This window comes from Xiphophorus couchianus, chromosome 8 (assembly GCF_001444195.1).
Source record: "Xiphophorus couchianus chromosome 8, X_couchianus-1.0, whole genome shotgun sequence".
Classification (NCBI taxonomy): Eukaryota; Metazoa; Chordata; class Actinopteri; order Cyprinodontiformes; family Poeciliidae; genus Xiphophorus; species Xiphophorus couchianus.
In genome coordinates, this window is record NC_040235.1 from 10872882 (window position 1) to 10900350 (window position 27469).

At 38.9% G+C, this 27469-nt stretch overlaps 1 protein-coding gene and 1 long non-coding RNA gene across 3 annotated transcripts in view; one reads left to right on the plus strand and one right to left on the minus strand.

The window, feature by feature from the left end:
• sfswap (splicing factor SWAP) overlaps window positions 1–27469 on the plus strand; it is a 60309-nt gene that overhangs the window by 26638 nt on the left and 6202 nt on the right. For both annotated transcript variants that reach the window (XM_028025167.1, XM_028025168.1), the window contains exons 14-18: window positions 3684–3880; window positions 18677–19023; window positions 21134–21259; window positions 21635–21772; window positions 23473–23545. In XM_028025167.1, coding sequence (XP_027880968.1) covers window positions 3684–3880; window positions 18677–19023; window positions 21134–21259; window positions 21635–21772; window positions 23473–23545 — 881 coding nt within the window. The remainder of the gene's footprint in view (window positions 1–3683; window positions 3881–18676; window positions 19024–21133; window positions 21260–21634; window positions 21773–23472; window positions 23546–27469) is intronic.
• LOC114149366 (uncharacterized) lies at window positions 15256–16142 on the minus strand. The gene is made up of 2 exons (XR_003596489.1): window positions 15740–16142; window positions 15256–15587 (listed from the first exon to the last, which is right to left on the minus strand). It is a non-coding gene; the product is annotated as an uncharacterized LOC114149366 (long non-coding RNA).

Here is a 27469-nt window from a genome sequence, read left to right on the forward strand (position 1 = left end):
CTTTTATGGTGTGGGAAAACATGCTCAGTTTTTTGCACTTACCTAAAACACATGTTTATGTCCTGTTATTTATTGTGGGGATGAATTTGTGGTCTGGCCTTCTTTGGCATCTCTTACAGCATCATTGTGGTGTGACACAGAAGTCATCCACCTGTGGTGTAAAGGAAGTCCTTGTATTCTCTGAGCGGTTTAGATCAGCCCTGTTTTTTGGACAATCAAGCACATCGTACTATGGTTATTAAGTCCCATATTGGTACTTTTTGGAGTGTGAGCAGTTGCCATGTCTGGTTGGAAAATAAAACCAGCATCATTATAAACATGGGCAGCAAAGGGAAGCATGAAGGTTCTCTTAAATTCCCACTTCCGGTTAAGCAGCTGTGCTGACTTTGGTCTTGAGTTAACACAACAAACCAACAGCAGCAGATGTCATAGCTCCTCAAACCCTTACATTACTCTTCACCCCTTGATTTTGTGCCTCTCATCTCTCAGTGACTCTAGGACCTTAATTTCCTTTCTAAAAGCAAATTAAATTTTCAATTAAAAACAAGATCGTTGACCACTGGGCTAGGAATGCAGATCTCTGGCTGATTAGTTACCTTTAAAAAGCCTGACATGCCAATACCGATTTTGACCAATAATGATTTTCTTGTCTTAAAAGTCAATAAGTTGGTCACAGTGTGACTATTGTTAATTGCACACATGCAGAGGTGACCTGGTGGACAGGACTGTCAGGCAGCCCTCACTCACAGCAGAGCAAAAGAAGACAGTGGTTGATTTTCAGATATTTGCAGAGGTAGATAAGATTGGTAGATAAGACGTCTCTCTCATGTCATCTCATCAGCCAATCACTGATGTCACAACATCAAAGAAATCTGAGCCAATTTATTGGTACACCGCTACACTGAGCAACTGTCCAGTCCTCTTTCTTCTTAGTCTAGGTAAAGCATGTTTGTTATGTCTGAATCAGACTTGGTTAAGAAAAAAGAAATATTACTTATTGGTGGCAACTGTTAAGTGAGCAGTCTTTCCCACTCTTGTGTAAACCATGGTATATCATTTCTCAGTTGGTCTTATGTAATATTCAAGATTTCATTTTCCAAGTAATGATATTTCAACCTAAGCATGTTAAATATACAGTATGTGTGTGTTATGAATCTATAGGTTGTTTCACTTGTTGAAATGAAATTCTGAAAAGAAAGACAGTACTTCAAAGTCATTTTTACATGTGATCACTGTCATATAATGCCAATGAAGTAGAAATTCAGTATTTCCATGTTGATTTATTAAGGAAGCTTGTTGTCAAGCATGGGCCGTTACAGCCTAATATAACCTTTTGCAGGCTTTAATTAGTTGGTCAGCTTTTATCACTGCAGTTAATAAAACCTGAGCAGGTGCATGGATGGCTGTCCTTGAACTCTTCATCACAATTATCGTACTAATTTTCAAATAATGAAAAGGCAAGTGACCAACAAAAAATTCTCTTCAGCAATACTCCATGACTTTGTGTTCTGTCACCATTCTTAGTGCTGTGAATTTGGAATAGCAGACTAAATCATTATTGCCATGCATATCAGATTTTCCTGATTGAAATCATTTTGTAAATGCTTTCAACAAATGCCCTTGAGACAGCCTGTGTCTTTAAAGAGAAATAGTTTGCACTTTATTATAGTTACCGATTAGATCAAAATCATAATAATGACCTTTTGACTAGAAAGACAGCTGTTAAATTGAACCTTAAAAGACAGATGGATGGTCAAAGACAAATGTGCTACTTTCAGCATCAATGAGGTTGTCAGGTTTCTTTAGGTTCACTGGAACAGTTTTAGAATCTAATGGCTTTTTTTTTTTTAAATTGACAGGCAGCCAGAGAAAGAGGCTGCAGCAGCCTAATAAAAAGCTGACCAAATTGCTTCTGCTGTGCAGCAATGTGGCTGTCAGTCAGTAGGCTTAATTTGATCAGATAGCATAAGGATCAGTAGCAGACAGCAAACACTTATCTGTGGTGATGGCGTGAAGAAAGGCCACCCACATTAAATGGTGGTTGTGATAAACAAACTGGAGATGCAAACATTTCCCAGTAGATGTGCTGTTTTGATTGTGGGCAGCTGGGAATGATTATCGATGTATAAGTTGTACCAGTTATCTCTCATTTTTAGTTCTCATTTTGGGGTTGTTTTAAACAGTTACAGACTTTGATGGTGATATAGTTTGACTTGTATGATTAACCAAACAAGAATCATCAAAAGTGAATGACTTTCATTACCTTTTTATTTTCATTTTCTTCAGTTCACTCCCGATTTTATAGAATGCAATTTATTTTTTATTTGAATTCAGTAAGATAAAAATTGATTTTGTCAAAAGAAAACAAAATATATAATTTTTTAAGACCATAAACATTGATAGTCCTCACAGATTGAGCTCTAGAGTACTCTGTAAACTTGATTTAGATTTTTTTTTCACTTAGTTTAAGTGTTTTAGTTTTTAACATATATCTGACTTCAATACTATAAATTCACAACTTGGCTGTTGATGTTTTCATCTACAGCAGTTTACAAATTAAATGCGTGGCCTATATTGCAGTTTTTACAAACTGTGTGCTAACTGTAGGCTGCTGGTAAAATTGGCATACCTTTTGTCATCTGTGTCTCATACGCTGATCATTTAAAAATACCTTAAATGAGATTCTAATCCAGTACTTGGAATCAGATCCGGCATCCTTTTCCAGCATTTTCATGCTGCAAAAGTCTGTAAAATTAATTGGATAATAATTAAATACCAAATTCTTGTCTCATTTTCCCACAGCTTTTATATTTTTATGCATCTAATTGACTATGATTCTGAAAATACAACAGTGAGACGAATGAATGCCAATATTGTGTTTTCATTGTCTGGGGTACAGATGGATTCTACTCATCCTGGCTGCTGTTCACTGTACTCAAGTGTGATTTGCCTCAGCAGCTGGCCTATTTTTAGCGCGTTAGAGATTCCTGTATCCCCAGCAGTTGCATAACCTAAAAAAGCGGAGTTTTAGTTAGCATTTTCTTATATATTATGATTCTACATTGGACTTCCTTTGTTTTCATTTGTCCCTTAGCATCTCAGCATTCCTTGCTGTTCTTCATTAACCTAAGTTCTTTCTAACCCCAACTTCCTTTTACTGCACCTCATTTTTTTCACTTACCAAATAGTTAATATTTTCATTATTACCAACATGTATTTTCTCCTATACCATATTTTCTATCCTACTTTGAATTTTCCTGTATAAACCCTAAATTGCATGACAATATGTATTGCACAAGATGCAGTTGGGTGTTAAAATTATTTGCAGAACTTCTGTCAATATTTAGCTGTTGCGAACTCAGAAAATTGCCTGAAATTACTTTGGTTAGAAGTGTCGGTAAATGTGGAAAAGTACTTTCGGTATCTTTTTTTCCCGTTTTTTTTCTCCTGTTTGTTGCTTCACTTTTGATTTTGTCTAAGTATGTTTTTTTTTTTCTTCCTGTCTTTCTTTTAGTCATTCTTGTTATAAACAGGCTCCTATTTTATACCTCCTTTTTGAATGTCTTCTAGGTGGACATTCAACTCCTTAGTAGTTGAATGTCTCAGTGGTCAAAACATAAGAGGAAAGTGACTACCTTCCAAACATTTCTCCTGTGTTTCCTTGTTCATCTTGTTGCCTTCAGCCAAGCAGAAACTGGAGGATCGCCTCGCAGCTGCAGCCAGGGAGAAGCTGGCCCAGGCATCTAAGGAGTCCAAGGAGAAACAGCTACAGGCGGAGAGGAAAAGGAAGGCAGCACTCTTCCTGCAGACGCTCCGCGGTCCAATCGCTGGAGAGCCTGAGGCCAAAAGAGCGGAGCTAGAGTCATATACACAGCAAGAGGTAAGAACAGAGGTCTTTGTGGTGGGTCTTTTTGTCAGAATAAGTTTGGAAAAAGTTAACACTCACTGACAATTTACATAATTTCTAAGAAGATATGCTTGAAAAGTAAATTATGTTAAAATAATGTCGTAAGTATTTTGAGCTGAAAAGCATACAGAATATTTGAGTGTCACATAAAACCCAAAAAACTTTCCACGTTTTATTTTTTTGTCATTCTCCCTCCCTTTTTTCCCCCTTTTTTACCTACCTCTTCCTCTAGTACCAAAGTAACTTGAGGTCAAAGCATGTAGTAACAATTTTGGAGAGTGATTCAAAAGTGGGGAGAGACAGTGTCATGTTTTATTCACATGAGACTAGGTCCCTTGTATCTTTTTTGCCTGAAGTGTCTGACACGTCTGTATACCATCCTACCTGGTGACTAACCATATCTCGTCTTTATTGTTTCAAATACCTTGAATAACCTTCAACTTAGTTTCACGAAGATTGTAACTTAAAGTTGGGTCATTGCCAACCTCTTAGAGACAAAATGTTATCAAGGAAACTGTAATTATTTGAGTGCAGACTTAAAAGTAATTATTTTGCTTTCAAATTCCCGAAGACAACAATGGAGTTTGGTGTCTGGCTAAACCTCTCCAAAGCAGTGCTGCTGTACTCTAATACATTCTATTATGAGACAGTGTGTGTCAGATGTCATCCACAAAATACAGAATACAACACATATACCAATGTTTGAAGGCGAGATGTAATTGCTGTGTTAAACTCAAAGACAGACTTTATACATTGACATATCGAGAATTTTTATGTGATTTTGAAAATATCAGTCTCCTTTTATTTCTTTTTACCACTGCTGGGTGCAAGCCATCACTGTGACCCCTTTTAGGCTTTCATTGTCATAAATGTTTTATAAAGCAACTCTTCTCTACAGGAGAGAGCTTTACGTGTGACAACAAGTGTCAAAATATTGAAAAGGATAGGTGGGCAATTAAAGCAAAAATACTTTTTGAAAATCATCTGCTCATTTTTTTTATTATAGCACAGAATGCACACTCATACTCTAAAAGGCGGCAGGCATTAATCATTTTGACATTGCACTTGTGTATGTCATTTTTTACTCATGTTGAATAATAACATCTCAAAGTGTCAGCTTAATAACAATTTACAAGTCTTTTCTAACACAATTTTCAAAACAGAACCTCAAATAACATCTAAGACAGCAAGTGATGACAAAATCTTTCAGACTGTTGTCTATTTTACATTTTGGTTTCAAAAACTGAACTCATAGCCTTGAGATGCCTTAAGTCTATCTGCTGAAGTCCCATTTAATGGAACAAGGCTTTTTTACACTAATGATTCCATCTTGCACTCGTTCAGAGGAGCAAAGCAGAAAGTTAATACATTCTCTGGCAGAAATTGCAGCTCACCTTTGATCTTGTTTTCCACCTTATAATTTATACTATTAAAGCTACTATAGTAGGCATATTGCTGCATCATAGCGGTTATTGAAGAAGTAGGTGCTCTATTGCCACCTTAGTACTAAGTATCCGTTGCAGGTCCACCAGGTTCCGAAACAGTTTTTTCCCACTTGCCATCAGACTACTGAACTCTTAACTGGACTGCACTTAAAATCTGGTCTCCACTTTATACCTTGCACATGTACAGAGCTAAATAACTTCTATTTTACTGTCAGTCCTGCACTTTATATTTTATATTTATATTCATATTTTATACTGTATTTTATTTTTATTCTGGAGTAACCTCACAACATTGAAAGCTCAAAACACTGTCCTGAGCCGTATGCAACGAAATTTCGTTCTGTATACACCCTGTGCATGCAAAATGACAATAAAGTCAGTCTAAGTCTAAGTACACCTGTAAGTACTGTTCACATGATAAGCTATGTAGGCTATTCACATTGCATGGGTAAGACTCAGTGCTTGGGGAAGAGGGCACACGTCTTTTCAAATTACACCTTGAACACAGCATACAGCTGTCTGCCAAAGAAAAGCCCCAGTGCCTTTATTCACTAATGATGAGAAGAAGAAAAAAAAAAACATCAGCGATAATATCATCTAGCTATGAAAGTTGGGCTTGCTCCCCCAGCTGCTGTACTGAAACAACAGTGTCTTCCACACTGATGTGAGACAGCGCAGAGCTGTGTGGCAGACTGAGAGTCTGCTCTAAAATTAAAATCAGTCACAACTCAAACAGCTCTCTGTGATCAGGTTGTGGTCATTAGTGCATAAACAAACAGATATGGATGGGGTTTTTTTTTGTAGAATTTCTTCTGATGAAATGATATGAACTACCTCATCAGAAAGCTGTTTTCAAATTAAATATTTTGAACTTGGCTGCAAGGCAAAGAAAAACACTGTGATATGGTGCATTGTGTTGCACTCTACATGTTCTTCAGTTCTGTACACCATACCCACCTCTGTCATTCTTCAGAAATCAAAGCAGCCTGAAACAGTGAAAAAAACTCGAACTATATTCTACTTTACTAGTTAGATTTGTCCACTTTTATTACTAAATTAAAATCATTGTACTTCCTTAAAATGAGTCCAAAGTTGATGTTGTTTACTTGCGATTAGCTAAGGCCATAAAACAAATATTACAAATATTATTTCCAACATTTAACAGTAATTTATACTGTTAAATTATGGAAATGGATGTTCTACATCATTGGCTGGCTTGTTAACAAATGCTTTTGTATTTCCCTGTCAAGCATACTGAATTAGTGGCTTAATTCTTGTCCGTATAATGGCTGGTCACAACATTTTTTTTTTAATTCAAAATTAATGCAGAAATGTTATCAAGAAGAAAGTCTTATTCCCTCAAGTCAAGGGAATAAAACTGTTTTACACCCTTCATGAGTAGAGTAGAGTTGAGTATTAATTGTCCCATAAGGGGAAATTCAGGGTAGATGGAAATATAAACATTTTTAAGAGCAGATCTATCTCTTTAGGAAAACCTTTCAGTGGTTTTTGTTAGAATTCATGTCTTCATTATTTGTGTTTGAATTTTATTATTAAAGTTTTGACCCATTTTTATCTTTTATTCTTTTTTCTTGGATGTTAATTGCAATTTTTTGTTCATTTTAATTTATTTCACGTATTAGTCTTACCTATTTTTTAGCCAAGTCATCAGATATACATGTCTTACATTGTATTATTTTCACTTTTTTTATTTGGCCTTTCTTTTCTTTAATTCTGTAATCTTATCTGAACTCCATATTACCTCATTATAGACAATTATGCTTAAGACTGTGCTACTTTTGTAGTCATAGCCATTTGCAAGTCTGTGGGTGGTCATGTGAAGTCTGTGTGTGAAGGGGTGTGCATGCGACTATAAGTGGTTGGGTTGGGCAGGAGTTATCCTTTTGTTTCTGTTGCTTTATGTTGAACACTTCATCCTACATTCTTTTTTGTTTGAAATGTTCTTTATATATAAAGATTTATGTATTTTTAGTTGATGTGCATCCCAATTCAATAACAGGAAAAAAAAAACATTTGAATTTATAGTACAATAGTTCATCCAAATCTCCATCCATCCATCCATCCATCTTCTTCCGCTTATCCGAGGTCGGGTCGCGGGGGTAGCAGCTTCAGAAGGGAGGCCCAGACTTCCCTCTCCCCAGCCACTTCTTCTAGCTCCTCCGGGGGAATCCCGAGGCGTTCCCAGGCCAGCCGAGAGACATAGTCCCTCCAGCGTGTCCTGGGTCTTCCCCGGGGCCTCCTCCCGGTGGGACGTGCCCGGAACACCTCACCAGGGAGGCGTCCAGGAGGCATCCTGACCAGATGCCCAAGCCACCTCAACTGGCTCCTCTCGATGTGAAGGAGCAGCGGCTCTACTCTGAGTCCCTCCCGGATGACTGAGCTTCTCACCCTATCTCTAAGGGAGAGCCCAGCCACCCTATGGAGAAAACCCATTTCGGCCGCTTGTATCCGCGATCTCGTTCTTTCGGTCATGACCCAAAGCTCATGACCATAGATGAGGGTGGGAACGTAGATCGACCGGTAAATCGAGAGCTTCGCTTTTTGGCTCAGCTCTCTCTTCACCACGACGGACCGGTACAGCGCCCGCTTGACAGCAGACGCTGCGCCAATCCGCCTGTCGATCTCCCGCTCCCTTCTTCCCCCATTCGTGAACAAGATCCCGAGATACTTAAACTCCTCCACTTGGGGCAGGACACCCCCCCTGACCCGGAGAAGGCACTCTACCCTTTTCCGGCTCAAGACCATGGCCTCGGATTTGGAGGCACTGATCCCCATCCCGGCCGCTTCACACTCGGCTGCGAACCGATCCAGCGAGAGCTGCAGATCACGATCTGATGAAGCCAAAAGGACCACATCGTCTGCAAAAAGTAGAGATGAGATCCTAAGGCCACCAAATCGGATCCTCTCAACACCTTGGCTGCGCCTAGAAATTCTGTCCATGAAAGTGATGAACAGAATCGGTGACAAAGGGCAGCCCTGGCGGAGTCCAACTCTCACCGGAAACGAGTCCGACTTACTGCCGGCAATGCGGACCAGACTCTGACACTGGTCATACAGGGACCTGACAGCCCGTATCAAAGGGCCCGGTACCCCATACTCCCGGAGAACCCCCCACAGGGCTCCCCGAGGGACACGGTCGAACGCCTTCTCCAAGTCCACAAAACACATGTAGACTGGTTGGGCGAACTCCCATGCACCCTCCAGGACCCTGCTGAGGGTGTAGAGCTGGTCCAGTGTTCCACGACCAGGACGAAAACCACACTGCTCTTCCTGAATCCGAGGTTCGACTATCCGACGGACCCTCCTCTCCAGGACCCCTGAATAGACCTTGCCAGGGAGGCTTAAGAGTGTGACCCCTCTATAATTGGAGCACACCCTCCGGTCCCCCTTTTTGAACAGGGGGACCACCACCCCAGTCTGCCAGTCCAGGGGAACTGCCCCCGATGTCCATGCGATATTGCAGAGTCGCGTCAACCAACACAACCCTACAACATCCAGAGCCTTAAGGAACTCCGGGCGGATCTCATCCACCCCCGGGGCCTTGCCACCGTGGAGCTTTTTAACCACCTCGGCGACCTCGCCCCCAGAGATTGGAGAGCCCAACCCAGAGTCCCCAGACTCTGCTTCCTCAGTGGAAGGCATGTTGGTGGGATTGAGGAGGTCTTCGAAGTACTCTGCCCACCGGCCCACAACGTCCCGAGTAGAGGTCAGCAGCACACCATCCCCACTATAAACAGTGTTGGTGCTGCACCGCTTCCCCCCCCTGAGACGCCGGATGGCGGACCAGAATCGCCTCGAAGCCGTGCGGAAGTCTTTCTCCATGGCCTCTCCAAACTCCTCCCACGCCCGAGTTTTTGCCTCGCAAACCGCCCGAGCCGCATGCCGCTTCGCCCGCCGGTACCCATCAGCTGCTTCCGGAGTCCCACAGGCCAAAAAGGCTCGATAGGACTCCTTCTTCAGCCTGACGGCATCCCTCACCGAAGGTGTCCACCAACGGGTTCGAGGGTTGCCGCCGCGACAGGCACCGACAACCTTGCGGCCACAGCTCCGATCGGCCGCCTCGACAATGGAGGCACGGAACACGGTCCACTCAGACTCCATGTCCCCCACCTCCCCCGGGACGTGTTCGAAGTTTTGCCGGAGATGGGAGTTAAAGCTCCGTCTCACAGGGGATTCCGCCAGACGTTCCCAGCAGACCCTCACAACACGTTTGGGCCTGCCAGGTCTGACCGGCTTTCGCCCCCACCACCGGAGCCAACTCACCACCAGGTAGTGGTCAGTGGACAGCTCCGCACCTCTCTTCACCCGAGTGTCCAAGACATACGGCCGCAGATCCGATGAAACGATGACAAAGTCGATCATCGAACTGCGGCCTAGGGTGTCCTGGTGCCAAGTGCACATATGGACACCCTTATGCTTGAACATGGTGTTCGTTATGGACAATCCATGGCGAGCACAGAAGTCCAGCAACAGAACACCGCTCGAGTTCAGGTCGGGTGGGCCGTTCCTCCCAACCACGCCCCTCCAGGTCTCACTGTCGTTGCCCACGTGAGCGTTGAAGTCCCCCAGCAGAACAAGGGAGTCCCCAGGAGGAGCACTCTCCAGTACCCCCTCTAAGGACTCCAAAAAGGGTGGGTAATCTGAACTGTCGTTCGGCCCGTAAGCACAAACGACAGTCAGAACCCGTCCCCCCACCCGTAGGCGGAGGGATGCTACCCTCTCATTCACCGGGGTAAACCCCAACGTACAGGCGCCGAGATGGGGAGCAACAAGTATGCCCACTCCTGCCCGACGTCTCTCTCCCTGGGCAACTCCAGAGTGGAAGTATGTCCAGCCCCTCTCAAGGAGACTGGTTCCAGAACCAGAGCCATGCGTCGAGGTGAGACCGACTATTTCTAGCCGGAACCTCTCGACCTCACGCACTAGCTCCGGCTCCTTCCCCACCAGAGAGGTGACATTCCACGTCCCAAGAGCCAGTTTCTGCAACCGAGGATCGGACCGCCAGGGCCCCCTCCCTTGGCCGCCACCCATCACACAGTGCACCCGACCCCTTTGGCCCCTCCCACGGGTGGTGGGCCCATGGGAGGGGGGGCCCATGTTTCCTCTTCGGGCTGAGCCCGGCCGGGCTCCATGGGTAAAAGCCCGGCCACCAGACGCTCGCCATCGTGCCCCCCCTCCAGGCCTGGCTCCAGAGTGGGGCCCCGGTGACCCGCGTCCGGGCGAGGGAACACCAAGTCCAAGGTTTTCTTTCATCATTGGGGTCTTCGGGCTGCACTTTGTCTGGTCCCTCACCTAGGACCTGTCTGCCTTGGGTGACCCTACCAGGGGCATGAAGCCCCAGACAGCATAGCTCCTAGGATCATTGGGGCACTCAAACCCCTCCACCACGATAAGGTGGCAGCCCATGGAGGAGCATCCAAATCTCAATCTGACAAAAAGGCTTGTCCCATTAAACAGTCCATCCTGACATTCCCCATTGTACATTTACAAAGCAAGCCACGTCTGAAACTAGCCAGTTTCATTTCCTCTCTTTGTGTGGGAAGAGGTCTTTTGTGACAGAGCTTTCTTATAGCTTTGGATATAAACAATATAACTGATTGGGGTGAAATTGAGGGGTTTGTAATATGAGGCTGGCAGCAGGAGGGGAAAAAAACATTCATTGCCACAGGAGGGCTGTGAAAGAACAATGACAAATTTTATCAGAGCAAAAGAAACATCTATCTTGTCACATTTTGTAATCTAAAGGTCGGAACACAATCCTGACTAGAACTGTCTCTCTCTTATCTTTTTAACATCTATTTATATTTTTATTCTTTATACCTTTTAAATTTAATCCAACTTTTGGTTTGATAAGACACTTTGTGCATAACTCTTTTACAATTTCACAGTGTCTTGAAAATATACTACTTCATCACCAATGTGGAAACCCTTTCTAATCTGGAAGATCCTGTGGCACTAGAGGCGATGCCTGCAGTGAAGCCAGTTTAACGTCACCATGAAATGGAAAGGTAACACCAATAAAGAAGAGCCTGCTCAACAATTGTTACCTTCAAGCACAACTGAAATTAGTTGTGTCCCACATGGAAAAGATAAGACAGAAATTGAGCAATTTGCCCACAATGATGAGAAGGACGTTTGGAGGAGTCAGAGCAAGAATTAAAAATTTTAAAGACATTGTTCCTTCTGCTAAGCATGGCAGGAGCACCATCATCCTGAGGGTCTGTTTGCTGCCAGTAGTATTAGTGGACTGTAGAAATGGGTTGAAGATTGTGCACTATCTCGAAATTAGTCAACATTTTGCAATTAAAACTGGACAAAGATCCCAAAATCATATCGCAGTTTGGATATAGCTCACGAACATTATCCACCTAGAATGGCTGCAACCTGAACCCTGTTGAAAAATTATGGTCTGTGCTCTGCCAACCAATCAATCAATATAATCTCCAATGTTTCTTATGAGAAAATAGTCACATATTCAGGCAGAACTGGGCCAGGATCTCAGCATGGCTAGAAAAAGCATGTTATTTCTCTGCAGCCTAATAAAGGACAGATTGTGAGCATTTGATGGGGTGTATGTTTACGTTTGACCCTGTATTTATCATTTTCACACTAGTTTAAGTAAATGAAACCTATAATAAAACAGAACTTGTGCAACCATTTTTTTCTTTTAAAACTCTTGAATGTATCTTTGTTCCACCATGGGAAAAGAATGGCTCAAAATGCTGAATTAAACACCCTCAGATAAATGGGATTTGTGCACCTGGCTCCCTGTCTACATCTAAGCAGCATTGTAGTGATTCTGCTTGTCTTATTTTTTTTGTAGAATGTCTTTTTTGTTAAAATGTTGTTGTTGGTTTTTTTTGATGCAGTGGCAGTTATTAACATGCAACCCCACATTAGCGTATCACATCTCTAAATGGTATCACATAGAAGACACAATTGACATCCACTGCACATTGAAGGTTTTTTCAAATTTTTTTATGCAGGATGAAGTGTAGTGCACATAATGATGAGCTGGCAGGCTCGGCTTAGACACTTTTCATGTGGGCAGCTTTATTCCAGGGGTTTCATTCAGTCATTAAAAAGAGAAGAGGCTGCATTTGTATGCTGAATAAGTTTATCATCCTGCAGCTGCTGGCACCGATAATGAATTCTTGCATCTTTTACTTCAAAAAGGCACACTTTTTACTAACAGAGTGGGGGCTGAATTAGTCCTAATGTTTTGATTGAGCTAGATAATCCATAGAGTTCATGGTATTCTTTTTTGCCTTTATTTCCTGTCATGATTTTGGTGTCGGTACTTATTGTATATTCTACAAGAAGTAGAATAGTACTTCTGTTAGTAAAAAGTTTTTTGCTATGATGGTACCTGTTTATCTATTTTCCTCTCCAGTGGCAAGGCAGGTGTAGTAAATGTTATTAAATACTCAGAGCACACTGTGTGGAGGTGGTGAACCAATCAGCTAGAGTGACTCATAGTAATGAAAACTGACGCTTAAATCTAGAAGCTTTTTCATTTAACTACAGTTTGTCTTTTCTCCTTTAGCAAAATGAGATATGTTTTATAGTTTTTTTTTTAGGATTCATATAGGCTTTTCAAGCTTTTGTCATATCAAAAAAGTACTAAAAGGCAGGAGTTCTTTATAGTGTAAATAAGACACAGCATCCATTTGATGTGGAGAGTGAACTTTCATATGATGGATGTTGGATGTCGGATCCTCTTGTTGTCACGTCAGGTGCATGCAGAACTGGCCTACTGCCTAAAAGGCCAGGTGGCCGTAGGTTGGCTCCTGTCACTGCTGCAGCAACACGCTCATTCTAGTCTGCGGCTGCTGCAGTGGCCCTCAGGGTGTACTCATCCTCTAGCAGTACAATAAATATTTAGTGTAAGGGCTTAGCGATCAGTAAATAGATGCAGTACTTCGTAAAAGCATTCATGCCCCTGGAGCTTTTTTTACATTATCACTCTGCAACCAGAATTTTTATGCATTTTATTAGGTTATTTTTTTGGTGTCAGATAATTAAGTGGAACAAATGATATATGGTTTGAATAAAGTTTCACTTGTAATGGAAGTTGATATGTGCAATTGCGTTTAGCATCCTTGACAGAAGCACCTTTCATTTTGCTTGCATATATCAAGTCTTCTGCTATATGTTTCTATCAACTTTACACGTCTAGAGACTAAGAAAACTTAGAAAATCCTTTGCAGAATTGCTCAAATTCACCTTGTCTGCTTTTACTGCATCTGGCAGAGGGAATACAATAAGTACAAATATATCAATTTATTCAATAAAGTTAAAAAGACACTGAACTTGCGGAGAACTAACCCACTAGTGGGAAGTAATTTCAATTCTGAGTGTATGTTTCTGCAGGTACATTAATGCTTACAAGATCCTCCTAATTAGATGACTTGTTCAAAATCAAAGATGAAGTCAGATAAAAAAACAAAACTGCAGCCTTGTGCATCGATTTGTTCATTTTGTAGATGCGCTTTTTGGAGCCAGGGCTAGCCGAATTCTGAAATGCTCAAAGGTGACCAAAGCTGCTTCATTTTTGCAAAGAAGTGGATCTCAAAACATTGATGCCATCTTTGGAAAGCACAGGTAGCATTGTGGCTTACTGTGAGTGGATTGCAGACCTGAGGACAGATGCTTAATGCCATGTGTTTGCAGAGTTGGTTGAAGTAACCATCTTGGATCCAGTGATGCAAACACTGCATGTTTCCTACAGTGTTTATTGTGTTGAATATGCAACATGATTGGAGTAGGCAGTGTAAGCTGTCATGAGAAGATCAAAAAGCTGTGTAGTTTTTTGCCTTTTTTTTGTTTGTTTTTTTGGCTGCTGTTTATAATATTTTGAAGTACAAGCATCTTGTGATAATCTTTAAATTTTCCACTCTACAAGGACTTTATATTTTATTTTATCTTTATTATAGAACATATGAAGAGGATCTTGAGTTTTATAATTGGCTATCAGTGAGAGATTTTACAACTTTTCAGCTCATGTTGGGGTCTTACTTATTATGCAGTGTGATAACAACTCCAGTTTTCCTCACAGTGAATCCTTTTGATAATATCTTGTTAATTAGTAAGATGCCCACTGCCTACTATTTAGATAATTCCTGTTTATGGTTCTGTTTTTAATATATAAAAAAAAAACAAAAAAATAAAAACGTTTTTTTTATACAACAGCCTCTCATCCCTTCTGACCAGGCTCGTCTTTTGATTTGTAACTCATATCTGATCTTTCCATATGAAGATGCCAGGTATGATTTTGTTTTTTTTTTACCACATCTCGGTTTCTACCATTTCATTATTGTTTTGGTGCTAAATCACACTCCTAAATAATGTTTAAATTGAGCATTGGAATAAATGTTGCTCTTTTTCTCACTCTATTTATTGTCTTATGCGTCTTTGTTTCTTTCCTGCCAGCTCCTTTACCAATTTGCCTCTTTCTTTCATCTCCTTTCATCATCCCCAGCTTACTTTCTTTCCCTGTACGCTCCACCCATTGCTTACAAATTTAAGTTCATGCGTAAGAGGTGGCTGAATTGGAGAAACACATTCACTCTGTTTTTATTTTGTTGAAAACTACTGTTTTAAAGATAGTGTTCAGCACCCTCAAGGTTTCTTGTCACTCCAGGTAAAGATTTATTAAATGTTTTAAAAGGAATTTATCTTTTATTGTAGTTCTATAATCTTAGACAGAAAAAGTAAAAAAAAACACAGCTTTTAATTTGATTGCATTTGTAACCCACATTGCATTCAAGGATTAACAGGATTTTAAATAATCCGAATTAAAATTTATCCAAACAGTTCTTAAAGTCTAGCTAGGTTCGGCTACTGGAGGAGATGGCAATTTGTAAGACACAGAGACAGTAAGATGGTGCAAATTAGTGAGTTGTATTTAGTATTTACAATATATATACACATTAGTCCATAGTTTAAAGAAAAACAAGTTAAAGTTCCTTATATCAAGGACGTCCACCAGTCTTTGTTGATGATGGAAAAACTCAAAATAATCCACTTCCTTCAATGGGGACTTGAGCTGATCCTCCAATTAGTTCGGAAGAATGTTCCCAGATGATAAGTCTTGTGTTTCTGGATCCTGCTTATTTTAGCTCGCCAGTCTGGTCAGTGAAACCAGACAATCCTTGCTATTGTCAAGATCCCTCCAGCCACTCCTTACGCGAGGGATCTGCAACGCACCTGGCCTGTACAAACAGACCTAATTAATCAGTACATGTACAGAAGCTTCATAAGTATATATAACTTATGCAACCAATATTGTTACGTAACAAATCAATATACAATCACAACAGGCTGGAAGGCTAGTGCTAGCACACTAGCTCCCGACCACACTCACCAGTTCCTTCTTGACTAACCGTGATTCTTGCAACGCTTGGTTGAGTATTCACCCGGCTGCAAGTTAACATAATTACACGATTGAAAAATAGACAATAAAGATCTGAAACCTCTTTGGAAACAGACCAGTCCTACCTGCACATCAGAGTCCCACAGCGGTTCTGCCTAAGCTGCGATTTGCAACCATATAAACTGTGCTATCAATTTAGGACGCTGATGTGCAGCTGTCACATGACGTCAGAGTCACGCGAGAACACTATTGTTCTCGCCTGGTTGGTGTTAAATAAATTAAAGGGGAAGAGGAAAACATTTAATTAAACCTTTTTTTTCTTTTTAAATAAATCTAACAAAATGGAAAATAAAATAAATAAATTAAACCTAATATAGAAAATGATCCTGGTTACACATTGATAACAAAATAAATGTATCTGAAGCATTTTTGTCATTTTAATTTCTAATTTGATAAGAGTGTCTTGGAAATTATCATTTGAAACATTTCACTTTGTTTTCTTGGGAAACGTAACACAACTTGGAAATTATTATAGCCACCCGTAAAAAAAAAAAAATGTGTACTGCATTTATTTTGTTGCAGCAAACCGTAAGCAAGATAGTAGGAATGATTAAAGATCTATAAAACTCACTATTATGAAATTAAAACAAAAATTAACCTTTGAGGCAATGATGGCTGCACAACAACTATTAGACCCAATCTACATGCCAACTTCTTTTTCGGTGGTGAGGCTTTCCTGTCATTTCTGTCGATCTTTTGTAAGGAAAAATGTTTTTTCATGCACAGACATTGAAACAAAGGTCTTAGAAACTGCCCTCCAAATAGGTCCAAGTAATCCTTTAATTTTTAAATTGCTCCCCTATGTGAAGTTGGTATGACTGTTACGTTGTTAATCAGCACCAGCAGTAAAATATGTATTCACTGGAAATGTTTCACCATTACAGCCATTAGATGATGCATGTGGATGCTTTCTGTTTACTATCATTTTCACATTACTTGAAAGACAGAAAAATTGTATCACATTTTTGTATTTTTCAGATGATCAAAATAATTACAAAAAGTTGTACTCCGAAGTTCCGAAGTTTAATGTAATGTGAAATAAATATTTTGCTAGACCTCAGCGTACTTTGACTAGCATTAATATACCTCATGTATGTTGAAAATTATTGGACTTAAGGAGTAATATCTTCTAAATTGTTTTAATTGATCTTTTACTGTATCCATTTATCAAAATCAATCAAATTTTGTTTGTATAGCACATTTCAGCAGCAAGCCACTTCAAAGTGCTTTATATCATAAACATAAAAACACAAAGTCATGCAACATAGAATCAACAATCAAAACATTACATTAAGTCAAGTGGCATCATTAAATTCGTAATTGATTACGTTTCAAATACAGCTCTAAACAGGTGGGTTTTTAGTTGAGATTTAAAGAAAGTCAGTGTTTCAGCTGTTTTACAATTTTCTGGAAGTTTGTTCCAGATTTGTGGTGGATAGAAGCTGACTGCTGCTTCTTCTCGTTTGGTTCTGGTTCTGTGGACGCAGAGCAGAACCAGAGCCAGAAGACCTGAGAGGTCTGGAAGGTTGATACAACAACAGCAGATCTTTAATGTATTGTGGTGCTAAGCTGTAGAGTGATTTATAAACTAACAACAGTATTTAAAGTCTATTCTCTGAACTACAAATAGCAAGTGTAGGGACTTTAAAACTGGTGTTATTTTAAAAAATTATGCATTTCAAATGTATTAAATTATGAATTAATACTGAATTGTTTTTAAATAAAATTTCCTGTGTGATATTATTCTTCAAATAATTTTTTATGAGGCTTTTTAATGCATCTTTACCAGGATTGCCAGGGAATGTGTAGGATGCTGTAAAACTCAATGTTCATAATTGTTATAAGAACAACTGTATGTTGTTCTTATAATTTGATCCATTATGGTGTAAAATTTCATCTTGATGCTTTTGTCAACATGCCCCTTGTAGGAATATACACACATTAAAAACTTATAACCTTTGAAGCACTCTGAGGCTGACAGTGACATGTTTATTTCATAGATGAACTAAAAACAGTTAATTTTTTCCCCCCAACCTTAATCCAGCAGCAGATGTATCTAAAATGAGCAGGCAGGCTCACATTGGGGTAATTAGTTGCAATTTGCAGCTGACAGTTGTAACTGTGGATATTCTCAGAGGGGCTGTGATGTTACCCACACTCTTTTCAACAGCTGAGTAATGTCTCGCCCTTCTTCCTCTTCTTCTTTAAGGAATAGTCTGAATAGTAACTCCCCAAAATCTTATGTGTCTTTGTTTCAGCATTTAGGAACCCATGTCTCTTTCAGTGGGTATGCTATGTTATAATGATACCCACTTAATAAAATCTGCTTCACTGTACATCTAGATTATTTGGGTAGAAAAAGATTGGGTAAAAAAAAAATATTTCACAAAAATCCTTTCTTCTATTTTATTATAAATTGTGATAAATATCTGAGATGTGATTATTTATTAAAACCATCTCAATGACACAATTATGCTCCCGGCAAAAAGTAGGTCCTTATTTTCCCCGCTGAAGCTGCCTCCCCAAGTTCAAATACATGCAATGTTTTGTTGTTTCACCAATTCAAAATTCTGCGATCAGCATCCATTGCATTAATGTGTAATGTTGACAAGGCCTCACATGGAAGTATTGAATAAATAAATCCTTAATCAACACACAGCCTTTCATTTCCTGAAGGAGACAGGCCTCAGTATTGATTTTTCACTGACGTACAGAGTTTTGGGAATTCATTGTCGCCAACGTCAATATAGGGGACAGGATGTCTAATCTGATCAATCATTTGTCCAATCTTTTCTCTTTATCTTCAGATTGTTTAATTGGAAAAAAGCCGCTTGTGGTAAAATAATATTGTTTCTTATTTCTCTTTAGCTGCAGGAAGCCTACTCTGCTCTGTCCGGTTCTGGATCTCCTCAATTGTACAACGTGCCACCCACGTATCCTCAGGATCAAAAATTGTCCCAACGAGCAAACCGCTCTAGGGAGCTCCCAACCGGCTCATCATCATCATCTTACACCACGTCCAAAGGCCCAGAGAGACACAGGGAGAGAGATCGGGACAGAGATCGAGAAAGAGATCGCGATAGAGACAGAGCAAGAGACAGGGATCGGGACAAAGGGAGGGATAAAGACAAAAAGAAGAAAAAGCACAGGAGGAGATCAAGATCAAGGTCAAAGACCAGACACTCTCTTCCTAGTGCCTACAAAAGAGGTCACAGGTAAGAACCCACAGATTAATTGGCCCAGAAATTATTGTGATAAATAATATCGTTGTTTTGAGACCATTGTTAACTGATTAACTAAAAGTGGCAAAGTAATGGAAATATGCCCTCTGAAAGATTAATAAACCAATTTCTAAACAACAAAACATTTAACACTGTAACACTGGAATTTGATCAAGTCTGTGTAATCAAACGTGATCTTAAAAATATTTTAACCATTAGGCTCAGACAAGGAAACCATTCAGTGGTGCTAACTGTTTGTACTAACAAAGCATAGTTTTGTTTTTTTACTCCTTCAGTTGTTGTCTAAATCTACTGAAGCTGTGGAAATCTTACACAAGCCCATATTTAATTCATATTTTAAACAGTAACATTTGTGTTTATGTTGGGAATACTTCTCCACAAGCATGTTTTACCGAGAGACCAAGCCAAAACAGACTTGCAATATCATTTTTCTCCCTGCATTACATCATAGCCAGCTCCTCTTCATGTTCGTTGCCCCCTGAAGCCAAAAGCAAATTGTTAGACTGTAGCTGCTGACACTAAATTGCGCAGCGTATTACAGTGTCACAGTGTAACAGCTGGATGGATGCAGAGACATCTGGTTTATCATGCCCAGATAGTAAGTGTGAAGGGTGGAATCTTTTCACCTCGGTCTGGTTAACTATGTTGATTAATGGAATTATCAATGGTTTTGATGGAGCACTTTTTAATAACCATTAAATAGCACTGAGGGGCAGTAGATTTTTTTTTTTTAGGATTAATAGTGCATTAATAATATCTGTCACACGCTTCCTTTACCTTTCACACAGCTCTTATTCACCACCCACTCTTCTAAGCTGCATAGGTTATCCCACTGTTTTCATTTTAGGATAAGGAAGTGTACCAAAGCATCCCACATTAATCTTTTTGTCTATCATTCTTTCAAAATATAATATGCTTTGGTTTACATGCTAAAAATATATGTTGAGGGTCACATACCACATCTCTCCTTGTGTGGAAGAACCAAGGGAAAATAAGACATTAATAGCTCAATTTCCATGTCAAGATTAGCAATTATCAGGCTTGGATTTTGTATTAAAATACATTCAGAAGGTGCATTTCTATGGATATTTAAATGGTAGGATATAAGGCAACTCCACACTGCAAAGAGGATGTTTGCTTTTTTTATTTTTTAATTCCTAGTGCTCACTTGTAGTATTGATCCTAGACACTGCTTTTAAATGAGGCCCTATTGCAAAATAAATATTAATTTGTGTATTCTCTATTATACAATTACTTACTCCCCTGCCTCCACCCCGCCCAATATAATAGCTTTAGACTCTGCACAGAAATGTAAGGCTTTTTATTAAAAACTAAATTAAAATGGGAGAAAAAAATGACAAAGCGGACAAAAAAATAATTGTAATCCTTGCATTTAGTTTGGAATGTCTTTCAATGTTTTTAATTATTCTTTTCTCCATACATAATTCCTTTTTGTTGGCTGATAAAGATCTGACCCGGACAGGATTTGAAGTCATGTCTTAATACAAGACCCTGTTCTCAGTAGTCTGCTCATTTATGTCATCTTCTGGATGTTTGGTTTTGACTCTAGAGCTTATTGCTGTTAAAATTGGACCGCAATTTCTTTTTTTGCTTCCTTTACCAATTTGTATTTGCAAAGGATATTTGCACAAATCACACAGCTGTGCATGGTAGTCAGTGGACAAAATGAAATTAGCTCCACCCTTTGTGCAAAGAAATGGAGGAGGGTAACTAATTTCTTAAAGTAATATTTACTTTTTTCACAGCATGTTTTGTATTATGTAACATCTACATGTCAAGAATCTATCTGAACTGACTTTTATTATCGCAATGAAATTATTTTTATTAGAAATTAATTCTTATTCTTAATGTAAACTGTGGGGTGTACAAATTTTAAAATACAGCTTGGTACATTAAGTCTCCAGTGTTTTGCTTGATTTTTAAACTGTTACTGTTTTTATACCTTCTATTTATTTGTTTTAAACGGATCAGCTCTCATCTCATATATATATATATATTTTTTTTCTCTTTACGTATTGACTCCGGCCCATCTTATGTTTTCATTGTCCGTTCTTATTGCCAGATCCCGTTCACGTTCCCCTGGGAGGAGGGACAGGAGGGCTCCCTCGCCTGAAAAGAGACGTGAGGAGAGAGATCGTTATCATCCCAGCAGCCGGTCCAACTTGCCCAGGGCACATTCAAGATCCAGGTAGCTTTAACTCCAGTTGCTACCATTTTGTCCTGAGAGCAAGAGTCACTGCGCTGGAGATTTCTCGAGTATTTCTCATTTCAACTGTCAAAGTAGACAAGGTCATTGATGCTGTCATGTCTGATGTGAATTCCGTTTTTTTCCCCTCCATTTTAGCTTTTATATTCATTTTAAAGTATTGTTTTCTTGAACAATGGTGTAATTTGCCTGTCATACTATGATCTATGTTTTTAGAAAGTCATATCTTTGTGGGTGGCTTACCAGTGTTTTGCTCTTCATCTCAAAATTTCCATTATTCGAAGTTGCGATAAACACGGTCACGCATTCTGGTACAAACTGTTAGGTTAATGTTGTCTTTCTGCTCATTTCTTCCAGGTCCCCTTCGGAACAAAAAAGAAACTTGTTATCTTTGTCAGGGCAGGTGCAAACAGCAGGATTCTCTGTCTCTCCTTATTCTTCACCCAGAGTTTTGTCGGAATCTGTGAGCCCTGCGTCCAGCCTCAGCCACTCAAGGTTATTCTTCCCAACTTTTAGTAATCCACCTGAACTTTTATAGGATTTGCCCCATATGTGTCACATCAGCGCCTCACAAAATGATTTATATGCCTTTAAATTTTTCATGTTTTTCCATGCTACAACCCCAAACTTCAATGTATTTTATTAATATTTAATGTCATAGACCAACACATAATAGCAGAGAATCTTTTGCTAAGACTTGGTAACAAAGTGTTTCCTGAAAGTTTGCTTTGAAGATTTGAGTGTTTTAATCCATATAATTTAAACCTCAACCCACACCATGACCACTAATAAAGGAGAAGCTTGGATATAAGATGAGCAAAAACCATAGAAAACACTGTCTCCAATAAAAGAGAAGAAACCAGAGCAGCAGAAAAGGTGCACTGAAAAATATATTCCAAGGTAGTACAGCAATTTGTCCATACTTGTGTGCCCTTGAGACTGCCAATCAGCAGTTCCGACTAGCCACATGAGGAGGTTCAATTGAAGAGCAGAAGCCAGTGTATTATTGAGGATGTTTTCCATTGCACCATCCAAACTGTTAGGATTGTAACATGAGAGTAACATCCTTGGACTGGGATTGAACCAAACTGAAAAAAGCTATTTGAAGGAGGAGGCATCGACAAAACCTCAAGTATAAAGGATCTAAGAGTTGACTGCTGCTTTCTGTCGGAAGAGAGAATCACAAGTATGAACAACTGCAATGCACCAGGCCCTGACATGATTAACACCTACTGAATAACTGATTGCACTCTATAAACTGCTGCCAGCACAAACGAGCGGTTGTTAATGCATGGGACCCCAGGCCAGAGGCAATCCCAACCTAGTCATTGACCTGCCTCTGCAGAGCTTTTCTTGCTTTTTTAATTTCAATACCATAAGGGCTCTTTTTATGTTAATACAAACTCTTCATTGAAACTAGTAAAAATGGCTGCAGTTGTTTTTAAAAGGTGTTGCTTTCTTCTATGTTGATCTATTAAAACTAAAGGAATATTAAGATTATTTCTGTTGTCTCAGCTCAGGATGTTTATTTTAGCCAAAAATAATGCTATCTTTACCTTTTAGTTATTTTTTAAAGGATTAGTCTGCCATTAAAAAAATATTTTTCTGTTTCATATGAATTAAAGACAACATTGGACTTTTTGCCCGTTTCATCTTTTTTTATTTGGTCATCAAATTTTTACTTTGTCTTTGCAGACAACTCACCAAATGACTGAATAGATGGAACTGACTTTTGTCAGTTTGGACCCAATTCAAAAACCCCACAGCATCAGTCGCTGTCTTTTCTGCAGTTTCACCTGCTGTGTTCAATCAGCTTGATGTGCACGTTGTTCCCCTATTTTAAAAATACTATGCTAAATTATGAAGTGCTTGGGCTGTAGAGAAAATAAAAAAAGCTTTGAACAGAACCATGATGGTAAAGTTAAAGCCTGCAGTTTTGGCCCTATTTGCTTGATTTTACTTTTGGCTATTTTTACCCGGGTAGTTTGGCCTCTGGATGGATATTTGTATTTTTACAGGTCAAATGCCATTGTCTTCTCCTTTCTTGTTCTTTTGCTCTTTTTTCCTACTAGTACAATGCTTGATGCCTGTCCTAGTTAAGCATTTCAGAAAATATCATGAATATTGCATGTTCGCTTCTGGTAACACAATTGATTTTTTTTTCTCTCTTTATTTCTCATCTCTGTTCTATTCAGGGGTTGTTCTCAGGAGAAAGACAAAGCAGTGTCTTCATCCATAGTGTCCTCTGTGCAGTCCAAAATAACTCAGGTATTGTTCTTTGCTTTTATCTCAGATGTATCCCATGCTGAACTTTACGGCCTACCTAATAAGTGCACTGAGTAGAGTTCTTTGTTTCCATCATATAAAAAAGAAAAAAATGCTAAGTGCTGTGCACTTTAACATTCAGTTTTTATAGCTTTTGTTTTGGGGAGTGCTGTATTAGTTCTTTTTTTGTTGTTACATCAACATGTCCTTGGGAACCTACAGAATAATTCTGGAGGACATTATGGTGTTATATTTGGATTCGTCTTATAAAGTTGCTCGGTGTGCACACTTGCTTGTGAGCGATCTCTTTGGAACGTTAAGGACAGTTTTGGTAAAAAAAAAACAAAGATTACGCTTGAGTACAATACAATGTAAAAAAAAAAAAAGGATACAAGGAGCATTCAAAAAGCATTGCACAGTCTTATGCTTTATTACATTTATAGCAATATGTAGAAACAGTTACAGCAGTTTATCTTCTGGTTATACTGGTGTTTGCCTTGAGTTTTCAGCTATTTGTAGAGGATCATTGTGTGCAGATCAAGGGGCTGAAACACAAGAACTTCAATCTATTTTGACGACTGTAGTTTGTTGAACTATTTTAATGAGAACCTGTGAGTGTTTAGCCAAGATGCAATAATTTTCAAGGGTTGTGAAACATCTTGATAAATTGCTAAGTTGCAATTTTGTTTATTTCTGCTTCCATAAGTTTGTTTTCCAATTCAAGACATTGTCATATACTCGTATAAACCTGTATCCTAACTAAAATTTTATGTGCGAAAAATCCCAAAAGTTTTATATGGAGCCATGTTCATTAAAATAAAAATGTCTAAATAACAGCTATGAAACTGCAGAGAATCATTATGTAAACCCTCAGCCAACATTAAATGTTGCATCCCATCTTGGACACAAAAACCCAGTAAAACACTTTGTTTACATTCTATTTTTTTCCTTCTTTCTTAAAATTACTTTGCTCAAATCTTCCCTGTATTTTCATGGTTCTATTTTCTCCCAACTCATTTCCATCTGTATCCATTAGGAAATCTTGCAGAACACATGTGCTTAACTATTGTGTATTCATTTATTCCTGTATGCAGTCTGTTGATAAATTATTGCAAACAATTAGACATGATGATGAAATTTGATTTATTCAGTTTCCCTAAATATGTTATATTGTCCCATTATGTTATGGTTTTAGTCTGCATATAGGCATTTTAGGAGTATAATCAGCTCTTATGAACATATGACATTACCACCACTGATTAAATCAGATTAACTTTGAGAAACCTCATGGAGGTTTAAAAAACACTGCAGTAGACTATGATTAGATTCTAAATAACTTTAAATAATTTGTTCTCAAAGTAGTGTAAAACATCCCATAGAAGACAACTTCATTCCCTGTCTGTCCAAGTAAAAGGACTTGGAAATGTTTTTTTTTAAAATGCGAGTGATAAGACCTTGAACTAGAGAATTGCTAAAATGTCACTGCAGTTTAAGTGTGCACAATCTTGCAAATGCAAAGCACTGCTTGGACACAAATATTTGGTCAGTACATTTCGTGTTTGATTCACTTACACACTGTCGATAATATCTAGTCGGATGATCCTCTATTGTCTTTTATGCTAATCTGACATAGATTTTAGTAAAAAAGCTGCTGAATCTTAAATTGAATAATAGGATCATTGTGATAATGCAAAAGGAAAGATTGATCAAAATGTTACCTTATCACAGCTGATATTGTCATCTCAATTTTCAAATTAATATTGCAGTGTCTAGTTTTCTAATATTGTGCAGTCCATCCCTAAAACTTTACTTTGGTAAAAAAGGTGTGGCTTTGACCCTTCGATAAAACCAAAACCTGCTGTTTTAAAGCTATTTGAGTATGAATTCTTTCTAACCTATCACAAGATCTTGAGGTGTTTTCTTGCCGACACTGAAAAGAGGAAAAATGAGCTGCTGTAGTTCATTGTGAGGATCTGGTGACTTTTATTTAGACTTGTGAACAATTCTCCCACACACTTTGTGGTCTCCCCCATAACCGTTTTGGAAATGCCCTTAGGACTGCTCCAAGTCTTCACTTTCTTGCCTGTCAGTTACAAACAGATTTTATATGAGAATGCTTATTTGGCGAACTCAAACGATCTTTGAACACTGCTGCTAAAGTGTGTGCTGCTTATACCTCAGAAATAGATGCAACAAAAAAGGCCTACCCATTTATTTTTCTTCCCTCACTCAAACGGTGACAGGCTACCTGCCATTATGCTAATGCAGATTTATCTCTAGACAGACATCACATTCTGAGAGAGGCAAATCACAGGAGTGAGAAAAATAGGACATATTTTTGTCATGTAACGTTGTATGACGAGGTGGCATAAAATAAATGGATGTTGAGTTTGAATCACATTTTCTTTTCCTTAGCCTGACAAATTTGACTAATCTTTTTGTTTTGGACCATTCATAGAGCTTAGATTTTTTTTTTTACTTTCAGACAGTTGGTTGATTCCTAAATATGGAAAAATAATAAGGCAAGATGACAATTTCACATCAAGACTAATATAACCTGTCGTGATGCAGCTGAATATTGTTAAATCTACACATTTTGAGTTCAATAGACATGCACTACTCCAAACACAAGCAACACATACTTGAAAAGCATGACGTGTCTACTTGTTACGCCAAAAATCTCCTTCATTCCTCCCTGTTTAGACCTACATTACATGCATTTTTCAATACACCAGTGAACACGACAGGAAAATACAATAGTTTTTAATTTCTTGCTAATATCTCTTTTGCTTAATGTAAAAATAGTGTTTTGCTTTAGTCTTCATGATACTGTAGCATTTGTTGGCTTATAAAAACACATGGGGCAGTCTTAAAGTAAAAGCCAGGACATAAATTTATACATAAATGGCTTTTTTATTACATCTAAGGCAACGTCGGTCTGACATGCTGATTCTTTGATTCTTGTTTTCCCCAGCCTGACATCAAACGTGGTCTAAATACCAAAACGAAATCTGGAAATTTGTGTTTATGTACATAGTTTCATAGTGTGCTCATGTGTGTATGCTTTACAAAGGATTTATTCATGTTCATCATATCCATATTAATGTATTTGCATTCATAATTTGGGCGTAAGGACCTGGTTTGCAGGTTATTGCTGTAAATATTTACTTACTAAATGAGTACCACTGATAAAAATGTGATGAAGAGATATTTGTTCCTGGGAAAACAACAGAGATGCTCCAGCAAAGACCAGAATTAGACGCTTTGACACTTGATGTAATGAAGGTCAACAATGTTATTCAGTAAACTGGTGCTACTTAAACTCTATTCAGCACTCGCACTGCTCGTGTGGGAGAGAAGGAGCTTCAATCTGTCTCTACAGTTTAGGCAATAAACACAAAACAGAAAAAAACTACATATTTTTCTTCATGTTTCCCAATCAAGAAAAACCAACAAAAACAAAATGTCTTCTGTGTACTTATTATCTCTCACAACCCATTTATCTGCCTTCATTTCTACTCACTAACAACATTAGCTTGTTCATGAAGATGCTGCGAACATGCTTTGAAACTAAACCACTCACTACATCTATCCCATTTGTGATGTTTTGCGAAGATGCATTGACGGTTTCAGCTTATTTTCATCTGGGTAATGTCCTCCACTCTCTTTTTGTTTATTTCCATATTTGTGCTAGGTTATTGCTGTGCCTTTAGCATACATCTAATACTGCTTAACACATTATCAAAAACCCTAACCACTTAGCTTTTTAATGTGTTAAATACCAGGCCCAGCATTTCCTTTTCTTCTACTCTACAGCAGATCAAGTTGACCTATATTCTATTTTCACAAGTCTGTTTTAAATAAGTCTGAAATAATTTAGTCCAGGTTTGTCTAAGTAAGTGTAAGTGATGCAGTTCTTCAGCAACA